At 43.2% G+C, this 12,452-nt stretch overlaps 1 protein-coding gene across 1 annotated transcript; it reads right to left on the reverse strand.

Annotated features, from left to right (window-relative positions):
- Positions 1–10,246: 10,246 nt before the first annotated feature.
- On the reverse strand, positions 10,247–12,422 carry HEY1 (hes-related family bHLH transcription factor with YRPW motif 1; the record flags this gene model as incomplete). The annotated part of the gene is made up of 3 exons (XM_009579821.1): positions 10,247–11,316; positions 12,140–12,221; positions 12,339–12,422. Coding segments are annotated over 3 exons (750 nt in total), but the record flags the coding sequence as incomplete, so codon positions are not given.
- Between the last annotated feature and the right edge of the window lie 30 nt (positions 12,423–12,452).

Below are 12,452 nucleotides of genomic sequence, written 5' to 3' on the forward strand. Positions count from 1 at the left end.
ATGCCAAGCCTCTGCACAGGTTTTTTTGTTTGTTTGGTTTGGTTTTTTGAAGGAAATCCTCCTTCCCTTGTGCCCTACATGTTAGAATTGAGCCCAGCCACAGTTGCTGGCTTTAGAGGGACAGGAAGGAAAACCAAGGAGAGTCAGCCCGCTGCGCCCCAATCTGCAGAAAGCCACAGAGACGTCAGGAGACAATACATACTATAAAGTCCTCTGCTGGAACAAAAGCACCCTCATTGCATTCTCATTCTCTTTTAAATCAACAGAGTTGTAAAAGTTATTTCTATAGGCGCCTATTTTCTTTCTCTCATAAAATTGTATGAAAGTGTTTCCCAAACAGCTCCATTGCTATTGTGCAGCCAACATGCCTGCCCCAAACGGCGCTCCTTCGTTCCCATGGGCCACGCCACTGAATACAGCAATTGCTCTGCTGCCTCACAACCTTCCTCCTCTGTCTTGTGAAAGCCAGAGCATAAACCAAAATTGTTCCAGAGACATTAATCTGTAATGTGTTTTCTGTACACTCCCTAAGAAGACACATAACAGTCATATTTTTGTATATCCTCGAGAAAAGAGTTTTCCTTCCTGCTCTAAAGAGATACAGTGTTTCTTTCCTTATGGAGGATCCCTAAACAAGCCTCCTGTCCAAACTACAATTTTTTTTCCTGACATCATCATAAGGAGACCACTTGTCCAAGGTTATAAGGGCTTCTTGTTTATTTCTTGAATAGCTTCTTGACGTCAATCCAAGGTACAAATTGGCCATTTGAAGCAGCTGAGCCATATGTAGGCACAAATGCTTTGCATCAATCCAAGGTACAAACTGGCCATTTGAAGCAACTGAGCCATATGTAGGCACAAATGCTTTGCTGAAGCATCTAGTTATTTAGCGGTACACATTTGTGATTGTTCCTGGTATCAGGCAGTAAAACTAGAGAGGCAACAGAAGGAAAACAAGTAATTAGAGGGAAAAAATCTACTACGGTACTGCTTATGCCCAGGGAAGACTGTAAGAGCACAGCTGTGTCTACGGCAAGTCAGGTTCTGAGCCACCTTGTGCAAAAGGAGCAATGTTTTATCACCAGTTTCTCATCCAGGTTATTACATTCATTTCATTAATAGAGGCAACTTCAGTCAGAATAAAGGTCCAGCCCAACTGATGGTGATCCTACCTCTTGTGTCGAAGTTACTGATGAGTCACGCAGGGTTGGTAACCACCGTGACATTTCTGGCAAATGAGGAGGATTGAGGGGAGAATCCTCTCCCTTCACGCACAAGCCTTTCCTCAACCTTAACCTCTTTCCACAGTCCCAACCTGTTTCCTTTCATGCCTTTAACTCCTCCTGAAGCTGCACTCTGACTGCCAATTTTCACCTCCTAGACATTTTTGTCACTGCAAGATTTTCCACTGGGATCCCAGCTTGCACCTCCCCATGTCCCTACCACAACCCAGCGCCACACTGGCAATCTGTGCCATCTCAACAGAGCCTTCAGCTGTGCAGTCCCCTCCATCACCCCCACGCAGAGCTTCTTGAACGGATACTTTTCTCCCCCTTAAACCCACTCTTCTCTAGGTCTGGTCCACATGAAGATAACCTAAATGCGTCACCAATTATCCCTCCCAGTTGAAGGGATCTAAGTAGCAAAACCAAGACCTTCAGCCCCACTGATGAACCATATGCTTGATGATCTGAGACATCGTAAGGGAAGCTGTGCCTTCAAATAATTTATTTAAGACCTAAGACTGTGTTAAAAATACAATGTTGAGTTGTGAAGTCAAACACACAAAAACACATCTAAGGGGAGTACTAACTTTGCCTAAGAAATCTGTTTCATTCCAACCACTGGCTGGATTTTCTTTCATCAGGGAATAGTGAAGGGGTCTAGTTGTTGCTGAAATCATTGAATGTGTTAGGAGACTTTGGAGTGTGAAATACACTCCTACAGTTAAGGGTACTGAAGGGTACTGTGGGAACTGGATTCTTTGGTTTTTGCTTCCATTTACATAAAAGCTGTGGGAGACTAGGAAGAGGTTTCCTAAAGGTTCCTGGTGCTCTTCATTGCCTGAAACGCTGACATGGGAAGCAGCTCAGTCTGAAGTGAAGAAGTACTCACCTTCTGTGGCTTCCAGAAAGCCAAGAGCAGCTGTGCTTTGAATCAAGGAACTGCTGCAGAAGTCCTGAAGAAAAAAAACACTCAGTTTGAAACACCTCAGCCAAGCAACTCAATCAACTATTTGATTTTCAACTTCCTGAGTCCCAACTCCTTACGCAGAAAGTACTGCTACACCTCCACGGGACATTGCAAATATCACTTAACTTTGCAGGAGCGAATGTAATAGTGTTGAGACTGAAAAGCCCTGGGGATAGGGAGAAGGAAGCTTATCAATAAAAACCTCCTCTTTAGAGTCAGGCTTCAACATAAAAGGGGTCTCAACTTTTCCCCTGTCCCCTACCCACTCCCCTGGAATACATTTCATTCTGCAGCTTCTGCGATCTTGGAACAAAGTGGGACTAGATGCTGGGTACAAGTACTGTATACAAATTTATCTTCATCATCTCTCACTGTCCCATAGGATTAACAGCACTGTTGCAACAGTTTGTTTTTGTACTAGCAACTAGTTTGCTAGTACAAACGAGTGAGGAGCAGGCGCTGTTGCCAAAAAATTAAATCTGAGGTGGCACTAGCCCCTGGCAAAGTCTTCTCTAGCCTTTTTCAGTTAGTCAGACATAGTTGTTAAAGGAACCTTGTTTGGGATGTGTCAAATACAATCTCATAAAAATCTCCTTTCTGATGGGAGTTTTGGGTTATAAAAGTTAATGCAATGCAGATAGCTGAGCTGAACAGGCTGTTTCCCAATAGGCTCTGGTATAAAAAGTATTTCATTATATAAAACTTGAATCACAGCTTTCTTAGCAACTGTTTGGTACAGACTGGGTTTCTATCTCACACAAGCAATGAAAATAGTATGGAGGGAAGGCTGCACTTCCTAGCAGAGAAACTGGCAATAAGAAAGGCTTTTGAACCTTTTTTTTTTTGCATTAGAAAGTATACAGCCAAAATGAAAGCTAAAGAATAATTTCATTATTGCTCCCTTTTTTCTTAAAAAATGCATAAAGTCAGACTGTCTGGCTAGCACATTATGAGGATACTGATGCTGTTTAAAAAAAAAAAAAAAAAAAAGCAAAGCAGGGATTTTTCTACCCAGAAACCTGATGTGTCACTCCTTCAACTTTGTCCCTGGGAGCAGACCATGGGAATTCCCAGTCCTGGGCCCCTGTGGCTCTCAGCCAGCCCTGCCGATTTCAGCGTGGGATATTGCCATGATGCAGGGGCAGAAAATGAGGCTTCAGTCTGTTAAGTGGCAGGATGGGGTCAGGCTTGAGGGGGCTATGTGAGGAGTCCTGCAGATCTCTGTCAGCATCATGAAGAAGCAGGGACCCTTCTTACTTCCCAGAGAGGAGATAAATATTAGACAAACGTTGCCTAAAATAACAACAACCCAAAGATTTTTTTAAAGCCCCATAACAGATTTTGCTTGAACTTCTTTCAATGAGTATCTGACCCATTGAGGGCTCTTGCAGCTTCGTGGCTGGCTGGGCTGGGGCGGGGAGTGCATTGGATTTCAATCTTCTCTTTTGAAACAGGCTTGGATTTAACAGGTGAGGGAGTGACAACCACTTAGCTTTAGATCTACAATCACACCTCTCAGTGTGCTTGTTTGATTTGATGCTCCAAATCTTGGGACACGGTTGTGGCCATGTGGCAGTTCAGCCCCTGGCTTCGGGTGGGGGCTGCACCTGCCCCTCGCTCAGCCCATTCTGGTTTATGTGGTCTGTGCAGCTGGAACTGAAGTACAGAGGGCCAGATCTAGGACACCTAAGGGAAGGGAAGGGTTTGTCTTCCAAAGAGCTGCTCTTTCTGCTTGCATGGCCTTTACAACACACCGCTGCCTAATGCATCTTACCCCTGCCCACACCAACTGAATAGGTATTTGGTTTTGTCCAACAGGTATGTGCACCATTCGCATCTCCACCTATTCTAATTCTTAACGGGGTAAAGTTTAATCAGTATTATTCCTGGTGCTATTTTGGGGAAGAAAAGGAGTAATTTTGTCATTGCGTGCTCCAGAAAACATGAAAGTCTCTCAGGAGCCCAAACTTCCCGTTACCAATGCCTTCAACTTTGCCCCACCTTTGGGAAGCACAGGCAGCTCGTGGAAGAATGTCATCCACTCTAACAATTGATTTTCTTATGTACAATAACGTCAGACCTTTTAAATAAAAGGCTGAGCCGTCTCCTTCTAAAATAATTTGTCCGTTTTATGGAGTGTTGTTCTGATTATATGCAATTCCCACAAGAAGGGAAGTACCTTTAAAATAAGGACTATTCAGTACTAGTACAGGATTTCCTCTTGTTGTTGATAATTTCCTCTTAATAGAAGACGCAATGAATCCCAGACAAATTCAAAGGGGCAATCTACAGACAGTTAGGCATCTACATTATACAGGGAACATTGTTCAATCAAACTGATGTTTTCCTGATGAAGTAAAAAATAGATCTACCTGCTGTGTAGCCTGTAAGAGTTCCTACAGCACATACTTCAGTTCCCTTTGCTACATTTTTAATCCCTTTCCAATCCCACAAACTTTTACATAACTATCGCTGAACAACAACAGATGACAACTATTCTCATTTCGTCTTTTGGTATTGAAATTCAGCCTCTGAAATGGCCTCTCTGTTAAAGAAGACAGGCTTGGTGATAATAAGAAACAGTATTACCAAGTTATTACCTGCACTATCGATAGCATATATATAATACGAAGCAAGTTAGCAACTCTGTTTTCTCTCTACCAGATATTCCTTATCTCAGAAGCGGGCTCCGTACTCCCTTTCACTAAAAGAGTTAGTTTTCCACTGCTGGTCTGAACATGCACCTGCCCCACTCACCTGATGGCAAGGGAGACCTCATACCTACGTAGATGGCTGACACGTGCCCAAAACCACCATACCAAAATCCAGGAGCAAAGCGGCCACACCAGCAGCTAGGTGGTAGCTGCTGATAAAGGCGGAGTGATTTGTAGAAACGGCTGCCAGTCATTAGGAGCTCATAGTTATCCTGATGTTTCAAATTCTCTGTCAAGTTGGGTCACAAGCCCCCTCTTGTGCACGGACCATGCTTTAATTCCTTGACCTCCTTACACTCACTTGACCAGACTGTGCAAATGCAATCAGTAAATCATGCTGTGATGCATTCTTATAGCCAGCAATAGTCCATCTGAGCCCTGGTTCCTCCCTGGCTAGTGAGATGACCCATCAAATTCGATGAAGACATTCACACACATTTGTTTCAGCACCTTACTGGTTTTAAATTATGTGCCTCGGTCTTTGTATGTTGCTCATCTGATTCTGGCTTACTGAGCAAAATTATGAATACTAAGAGTACTACCTTCCCCACTCTGAATCCTTTACATACTTGCATGCAGCTTATTTTGTCATCTGACATCACTTATTTCCGTATCTTTGCAACAGGCAATGCAAACAATGCAACTCTTCGTTCATCTGTTCACAGCCTCAGTTTTCCTCTGATCCTGCACATCAGCCTTCCTTCCTGCTCTCTCCCTGCCATTCTCTCGCAAAGCTGTTCCACCAACTTTTCTACTCCCAACACCCTTTCCTCTGCAAAAGCAACGCAAAACAGAGAAACGCACGTACCGTCAGTGCTTAACCTGTTACTACTGTCTGTGCCTAGATTTTAGAGCTTACCTTGGAGAAATACAAGCCACCTGGAAAGCTCCAAGTGGCCTTTCCAATGCAGAGAGAAAAGAATGGTCTGCAGAGGTCATCCTGTGCTGAGGCTGCCCGGACGAGCGGCAGTGCAGAAGATGTGCAGAACCGGCTCCAGCTATGCCCCCTTCCTTTCCAGGAGGCTTCACCTGAAGAAAGCAGCCTGGTAAAAGTCTCTGAAAAGGTCCAAGCAATGTAATGTGGTTAAGGGCTCCATAAGCAGGGCAGAATGCCCCTAGTGCTCAGCTGTTCTGAGCACTTGGATAAGCCCCTCCTGCATTATACAGCTGTGTAACATGATGTATTGAAGAAAAAACAAAGAACAGCTGGAAGAGAAGCTCTGTCCATGAACTTTGCTCTGCTGGGAAGGCTTGGGCAGGCTGCACACAGCATGGGTCAAAACAAAGCAGTTTGGTCCACTCCTTCAAGCTGCATGAATAGTTAATAGAATTTGCTAGAGAAAAAATTGTGTGGGACTAGCTGGAATAAGAGAGAACAACATATAATACCCAAGCATTTTCTTAATAAAAGCTTTCACCAAATGAACACTTCAGACTCCCAAAAGACACCTTCAAGTATCTGTATCTTACTAGGCATTGGCATTTCAACATTTATTACTGCAGTCAAGCTACTATATTGCAAGTATGAGTCAACGCCTGCATCTTCTGGCTCCAGAAGAAAGGGACTGTTCTAATTTTTATTTATAAGCTGGGCAAGTGGAGAGGCATTCAGTTACAGGCAAAGCACACACTGCTCTATGAGGCTGGGTAGGCTGGTTAATACATGGACATATTCGTGCCTTAGCGTCCTGAGTCACAAGTACCACAACCCATCTCTGCAACCTTTCACGTAAAGCCTTTGTAAATCAGTTTTGTTGCCTTCCAGTACAAAGCCCATGACCTCCACATTATTCACTACAGACTTCCAGCTCCGTGTAGAGTATGTTACGATCCAAACTGGGAGTTTCTGACAAGAAGCGCTTGTGAATATGCCCACAGTATAAAACAGGAAGAAGGATTTCAGTTTATCTGTGCTCACTCGGTCTCGTTTGTTGCTTGGAAAAAAACCTGGCAGGCTTCCCACCACTATGCAATAGTCTAGGAAGGCTCCTGTCACCTGGGGACTCACATGCTGATGTGTGAGTGAAGAGAGCAGTAGCCAGGATTCATGGGGTTTTCAGCATGATCCTAATAAACTCTGTCATGCTACCAGTGTTAAGACGGGAGTGCTGAGCAGAAACTGCCTTAAGAACTACTGACAGCTTCTTTCCAAAAGCTAAAAAATGTCACTTTCATGAGTTATTCCTTCACGCTTAAGCACAGAATGGATTTCCAAAGGTTTGTATCTGGTTTACAAAGGTTTGTATCTGGCTGGTAAATTTACCAGCCTCTTAAATTTATTCTGCACTCAAATCCAGCTTCCTTGATAAAGGAAGATAATATTAGCTTATATGAAATACCACATCATCTTACATCCCACACAAAGCTTTAGCCTGAGGATTTCCGGACAGACACAGTTCATCCAAAGCAATTGAAGGTAGTTGGGGGGTCATGGGATCAAGTCACATATGCATTTCCTTTCTTCTCCGGCATCCCTCTGGTTAAGCTTGTGCTCCCGAATTGCTCTTTTGCAATAGGGTAAACAAGTAAGTGTTTTGGGCTCAGGAGATATCCGTTGTCTATAGAAGCAAGCTTATTTTGCCTTTCTCAGTTTGTCTTTAGAAACCTAGCATCCTATAGGAGGATGAAGTAAAGAAAAATAGCAGAACATCTCAGAACTGTAGTTTTGGAGAAACAACAGCAGTTGTCATTATTTAGAAAATTTCCAACTACCACTGTCTCTTGATGAAAGGAGAACTGATGAAAGAAAGCACTGCCATCCCTTTTTCACAGCTGACAAAACAGATATGGATTAAGTGATTGCCAAGCATGATTTACTAAGTTAGCAGCACAAGTAGTAATAAAGCCCTGGTGCTTCAGCTTCTGGGCCATGCTTTTCCCATTTGAATTGCTAGTTTTTGTGCGTTCCTAGAATTCGTTCATCTCTTTTTATGATAACAATCAGTAGATTCTGAGTCTCTAAAAATTAATATAAACTTACTGCAAAAGTTGAATAAAGTTAGTACTTTCCATTAATACCTTTGCCATTGGTAATGGAAAGAGAAGAGAGAGGATAGAGAGACAAACATCAGCAGCTAAACTTTTATTGCACTCTCTGCTTCTGAAGTCCATTCAAGAGTAGGACAGTGGGACAAAAATAATTATAGGGGTCTTTCTACACAAAAAAGCCAGCTATTTAGAGGCAGGCAAAGTCATTTGAATGTCAATGAAATAACCATTAAAAGGCTGAGAAGCATTGCCATTTATTAAAAGATCTAAAGAATAGTTGCATGCACTATAGCAATCTTCTAGGTAGGAGTTGTTAATTTGGTATAAAAACCTATTAGGGACAGGGCAGAGCATAATTAAACAGGAGACAATACACCCTGTGAAAAGGAAACTGGATTTGGAATTTTACAGCCTCTTATTTCATGTTTCTACATGAAATACTATGCTCTATTATCTCTCCTTAATAATACCTGTGTATTTCTAGCTCCCACAGTGTTTTGCGTTTCATTTCTAGCAGTGGTCTCCTACAGCCCAGGGAGGAAGGTAAAACAAGGTTACGTTCTTGAATGCCCTCCCACTCTGAAAAGGAAACTGGATTTGGAATTTTACAGCCTCTTATTTCATGTTTCTACATGAAATACTATGCTCTATTATCTCTCCTTAATAATACCTGTGTATTTCTAGCTCCCACAGTGTTTTGCGTTTCATTTCTAGCAGTGGTCTCCTACAGCCCAGGGAGGAAGGTAAAACAAGGTTACGTTCTTGAATGCCCTCCCACTCTGCCGAGAAAGCCTCTCACCAACGCCACTCCTTAATTGGCCCGAGAGCCCCTCTTTAAACAAAGCTCTCGTCTCCCACAGGGCCGAGCTCTTTCTGCTATTCTGGCAGAGCTAAATCCAGACAAGGATGTGCTATTTACCAACACAAGTGCACTATAAATTCAAATGCACAGGAAAGAAGTGAGGTACTTCCAGGAGAAGTTGTTGATGTTTGCAGGTAGGACAGACCGCATCTGGAGAAAACCTTCTATCCACGTGTAAGCCTGTCAGAAGTGTAAGACGCTAGTAATACCACTCAGTAACAAATACAGGATCAGTCGGAGACCTTGTGGGTAGATTCTGCACTCATGCACTGAACGTGAGCTAAACCAGACTGTTAGGTACAAAACTTTGTTACAGATATATAGGACAGATAAAGATTTCATGAGTTAGACAGGAAAGGACTCTGCATTTGTAAAGATGATCACTTTTTAGCATTAATACAAATCAGTAAGAATATTCAGGTGCAGTGCAGCTTTAACCTCTTCTTTAGCAGTAACCCTGGTCTCTTCGCCGTCTGCCCACAAACTGCCAGGCAAGTAGAAATGACACACGAAATGTATCCTAAATTTTCATTCCCTCAACTGTTATTCTGAGGCACCGCAGGTCTTTATGCATTCAGCTAGCATAGCTGAGTATACCATAGTATTTGAGAAAAAAGTAAATACAAAAAACAGCAATTGTTTGACATCTCCCGTGATACCTAGAGGCATAGAATTCTCCACTGATATACATCAGACAAACATGTCTTGTAAAATACTTTGTTCTTTCTCCTTTATTTAGCCACAACACAAATACAAAAGCAGTCAAACCCCGTCCAGTGGAACTCACTAGATACACCTGTTCAGATTAAGATTCTCGTGAAATCAACCAAAATGTACATGTACACACACACACTTTCACGCACACAAGAATGCAGCAGAGCCCTTACAAAACCAGGAGCGGCACTGAACTGCACCTAAAAGTAAAACGCAATAGAAAAATCAACCGGTTAGGATACATCTGTTAAGCAACAAGGCTGTGCACTGAACGGGTTCCCACTGTACCATTCCATTGGCTATTTAAATACCAGCATTATTCATTTCAGGTGCAAATTTGAAGCTCACGGAGGGAAAAAAAATACCCAAGAATATGGAGTAATAGAACAATTAATCCACTGTAACTTAAAGCCGAATCTGGCCCTATGAAATGAATATGCATATGACCGGCTCCAGCTGGAAGACTACTGCGGGTGACAACTTTTTTTTCCCTTCACTTCCCCAGCAACTAAACCCGTCACCAATACAGTGCGTAATTTGGCTTTTGCTCCCTCCCCACTCTAGAATTTGCTCTAAAGCACATACTGCTCCTTTTGGTGGAAGAAATAGCGTAGTGGTTCTGTGATGTGAGTAAACGTCCACTAGGGACTAGAATAAGACCACCAAATATACCAAACCACTGCGGAAGAAATAGAAATTGGGCTCTTAGATAAAGCTGGTCCAGCTGGTCCATCTGATTTGTCAACGCTTTGTTCAGAAGTTTAAGACTCAAATATAGTTTACAAAAAGAGTAATTCTTTATAGAACATCTCAATGTCAAAATACTAACAAAAACACAGCTTGTTAATGCTGAGAAGAGTGGTCTTGGAAAAATTAATAACTAAACTAGGCCATTGCTAACAATAATAGGCGATATCTCTTCAAAAAAAAGGTGGTCTGATGTACTCAGGAAAAATTAAACATTTGAAACAAACTGTTTACAAAAGTGATTTAAATGCTCAGCACAGATCTAACACAAGTGTTAACAACCACTATTGTAATTTTATTTTTGGACAACTTCAGCAACTATTTTAAAAAAAAAATTGCTAATACAAAAATGTAGAAAACAAAAAGAAAAACCCAAAGAGACAGTTTTTAGACAAACTTAGTTAAGGTGAAGCTGTACCTTTGTCCCAGTTATTAAGAACTTCAACTTTAAGCATGGCATAACCCAGCTCAGCTAGGTTTCTAGGTTTCCCCACCCTTACTAAAGAGTTAGTTCTTAGAAGGCTCCAATCTCAGTCCCCCAGGGTCTGTACGGTTTGCCAAGGGTTGCTGACTGCGTTGGTGCAGATGGGCTCAGCACGTTGGGCGACAGCAGATGGAAGGAGCCAAACGAAAAGGGAAACGCAGACAGAGATGCCATGGAGGAGAGAAGAGGAGGAGACAGTTTGGTAGTAGATGTGACCACGGGGAGCACTGGTCCAACGCTGCCATTTGGGGGCACTCTGAGTGAGGAAGTTTCAGCATGTGGGGCGGCAATTCTGGTCTGGTGATGTGGTTCTGTGGAAGATGTTGTAGTACTGGTATTACCGTGCCCATTTTGAGCCAGCAGCAACGGGTGAGATATGTGAGGGTGATGTCCAAAGGCACTGCCCCAAGGAATGTGTCCAATGCCAGTGTGTGCACTACTTGCTGCTTCCCGTTGAGAGGCGTAGTTATTGAGATGAGACACAAGTCGAACTCGCAGAGGATCGGAGGCGTCCAGACCCTCTATAATACTAAGGTATCGAGCAACTTCAGCCAGGCACTCTCGAAACCCTAGACTCCGATAGTCCATAGCCAAAGCATGCGCATCAAAATAACCTAAGAGAAAAGAACAAGGAATGGAGTCTTAAGATGCTGTTTTCTAGTCATTGTCTACATGTAGCCTCCCCACTCCACCCTCCCCTATAAGCATATTTCACTTGGATGTGGTTAGTATTCCCAACCATAGATTAGCTGCCAAGCTCCCTTTTTTTTTTCTTTTTTTGTCTAACAAGCTTTTCTTTTATATCTGTGCTGTGATGCTGCAAGTCCCAAGACCAGTCACAGACTGCCATTTTTAAACTGAAATTGCACACTGCCACTGGAAGAAAGTACTTTCGTTCTTTTCATGTCTCCCCAGTGCAAGCGAAACCACAGCACAGTGAAATACATTAGAAACACAAGTCCTAACTTATCAGGGGGGACTTCTGCAGGCAACGTACTTTTTTTCCTAAAAGTGCATTTCACCATTTTTGCTAATTCTCTTCACTACTCATTTCATCCTGTATTTTTTTCTAGTTTCTGTTCTGAACTTCCAGAAAGTTAGAGAAACAAACATTTGACAACAACAAAAACTGTGTGTTTTCCTAGTTGCCGAAAGCCAATTCACTTCACAGTGCTGACATATTGCTACAGAGACTTGTAATCACCCTCCCCTAGAACAACCTGGAGCTAGCACTGTAAAACATTTCAGTGCTAGCGATGCCGCAAATCTTGTCAAGCAGAAGAAAGTCCCAAATTCCTGAAGAAACGTAAGAGAGTTTCCGTTCACTTTCTCCAAGCGCTCCCACAGCACACTGCACACCAAATGCTAGGGCACGCACTCCTCTCGCAGCAGCTTCTCTACAGAGCTGCTGACCCACTGTCAGGCACGAAACTTTACCTTTCCCTCCTGCTGTATGCAGCATTTTCAGATGATCGACAGTCATCTGCAGAATCTCTGCTTTTTCCAGCTTGGCTGATCCCTAGGAGAGAAGGGGAAGCACGAAACCTTTTAGGCAGAACCAGAGATGTTAAAGAGGGGCGACCCTTCCTCCCGGGGGCAGGGGGGAGGCAGTGCGGGGGGGCTCACTGGGCGCTACCTGCTTCTCAAAGGCGCTGGGCACCAGCCTCCTCAGCTCGGACAGGCTGTTGTTGATGCGATCGCGGCGGCGCTTCTCGATGATCTAGGGCAGAAAGCGGAGGGTCAGGGGGCG

This window comes from Fulmarus glacialis, unplaced genomic scaffold (genome assembly GCF_000690835.1).
Source record: "Fulmarus glacialis isolate BGI_N327 unplaced genomic scaffold, ASM69083v1 scaffold22306, whole genome shotgun sequence".
NCBI classification, from domain to species: domain Eukaryota; kingdom Metazoa; phylum Chordata; class Aves; order Procellariiformes; family Procellariidae; genus Fulmarus; species Fulmarus glacialis.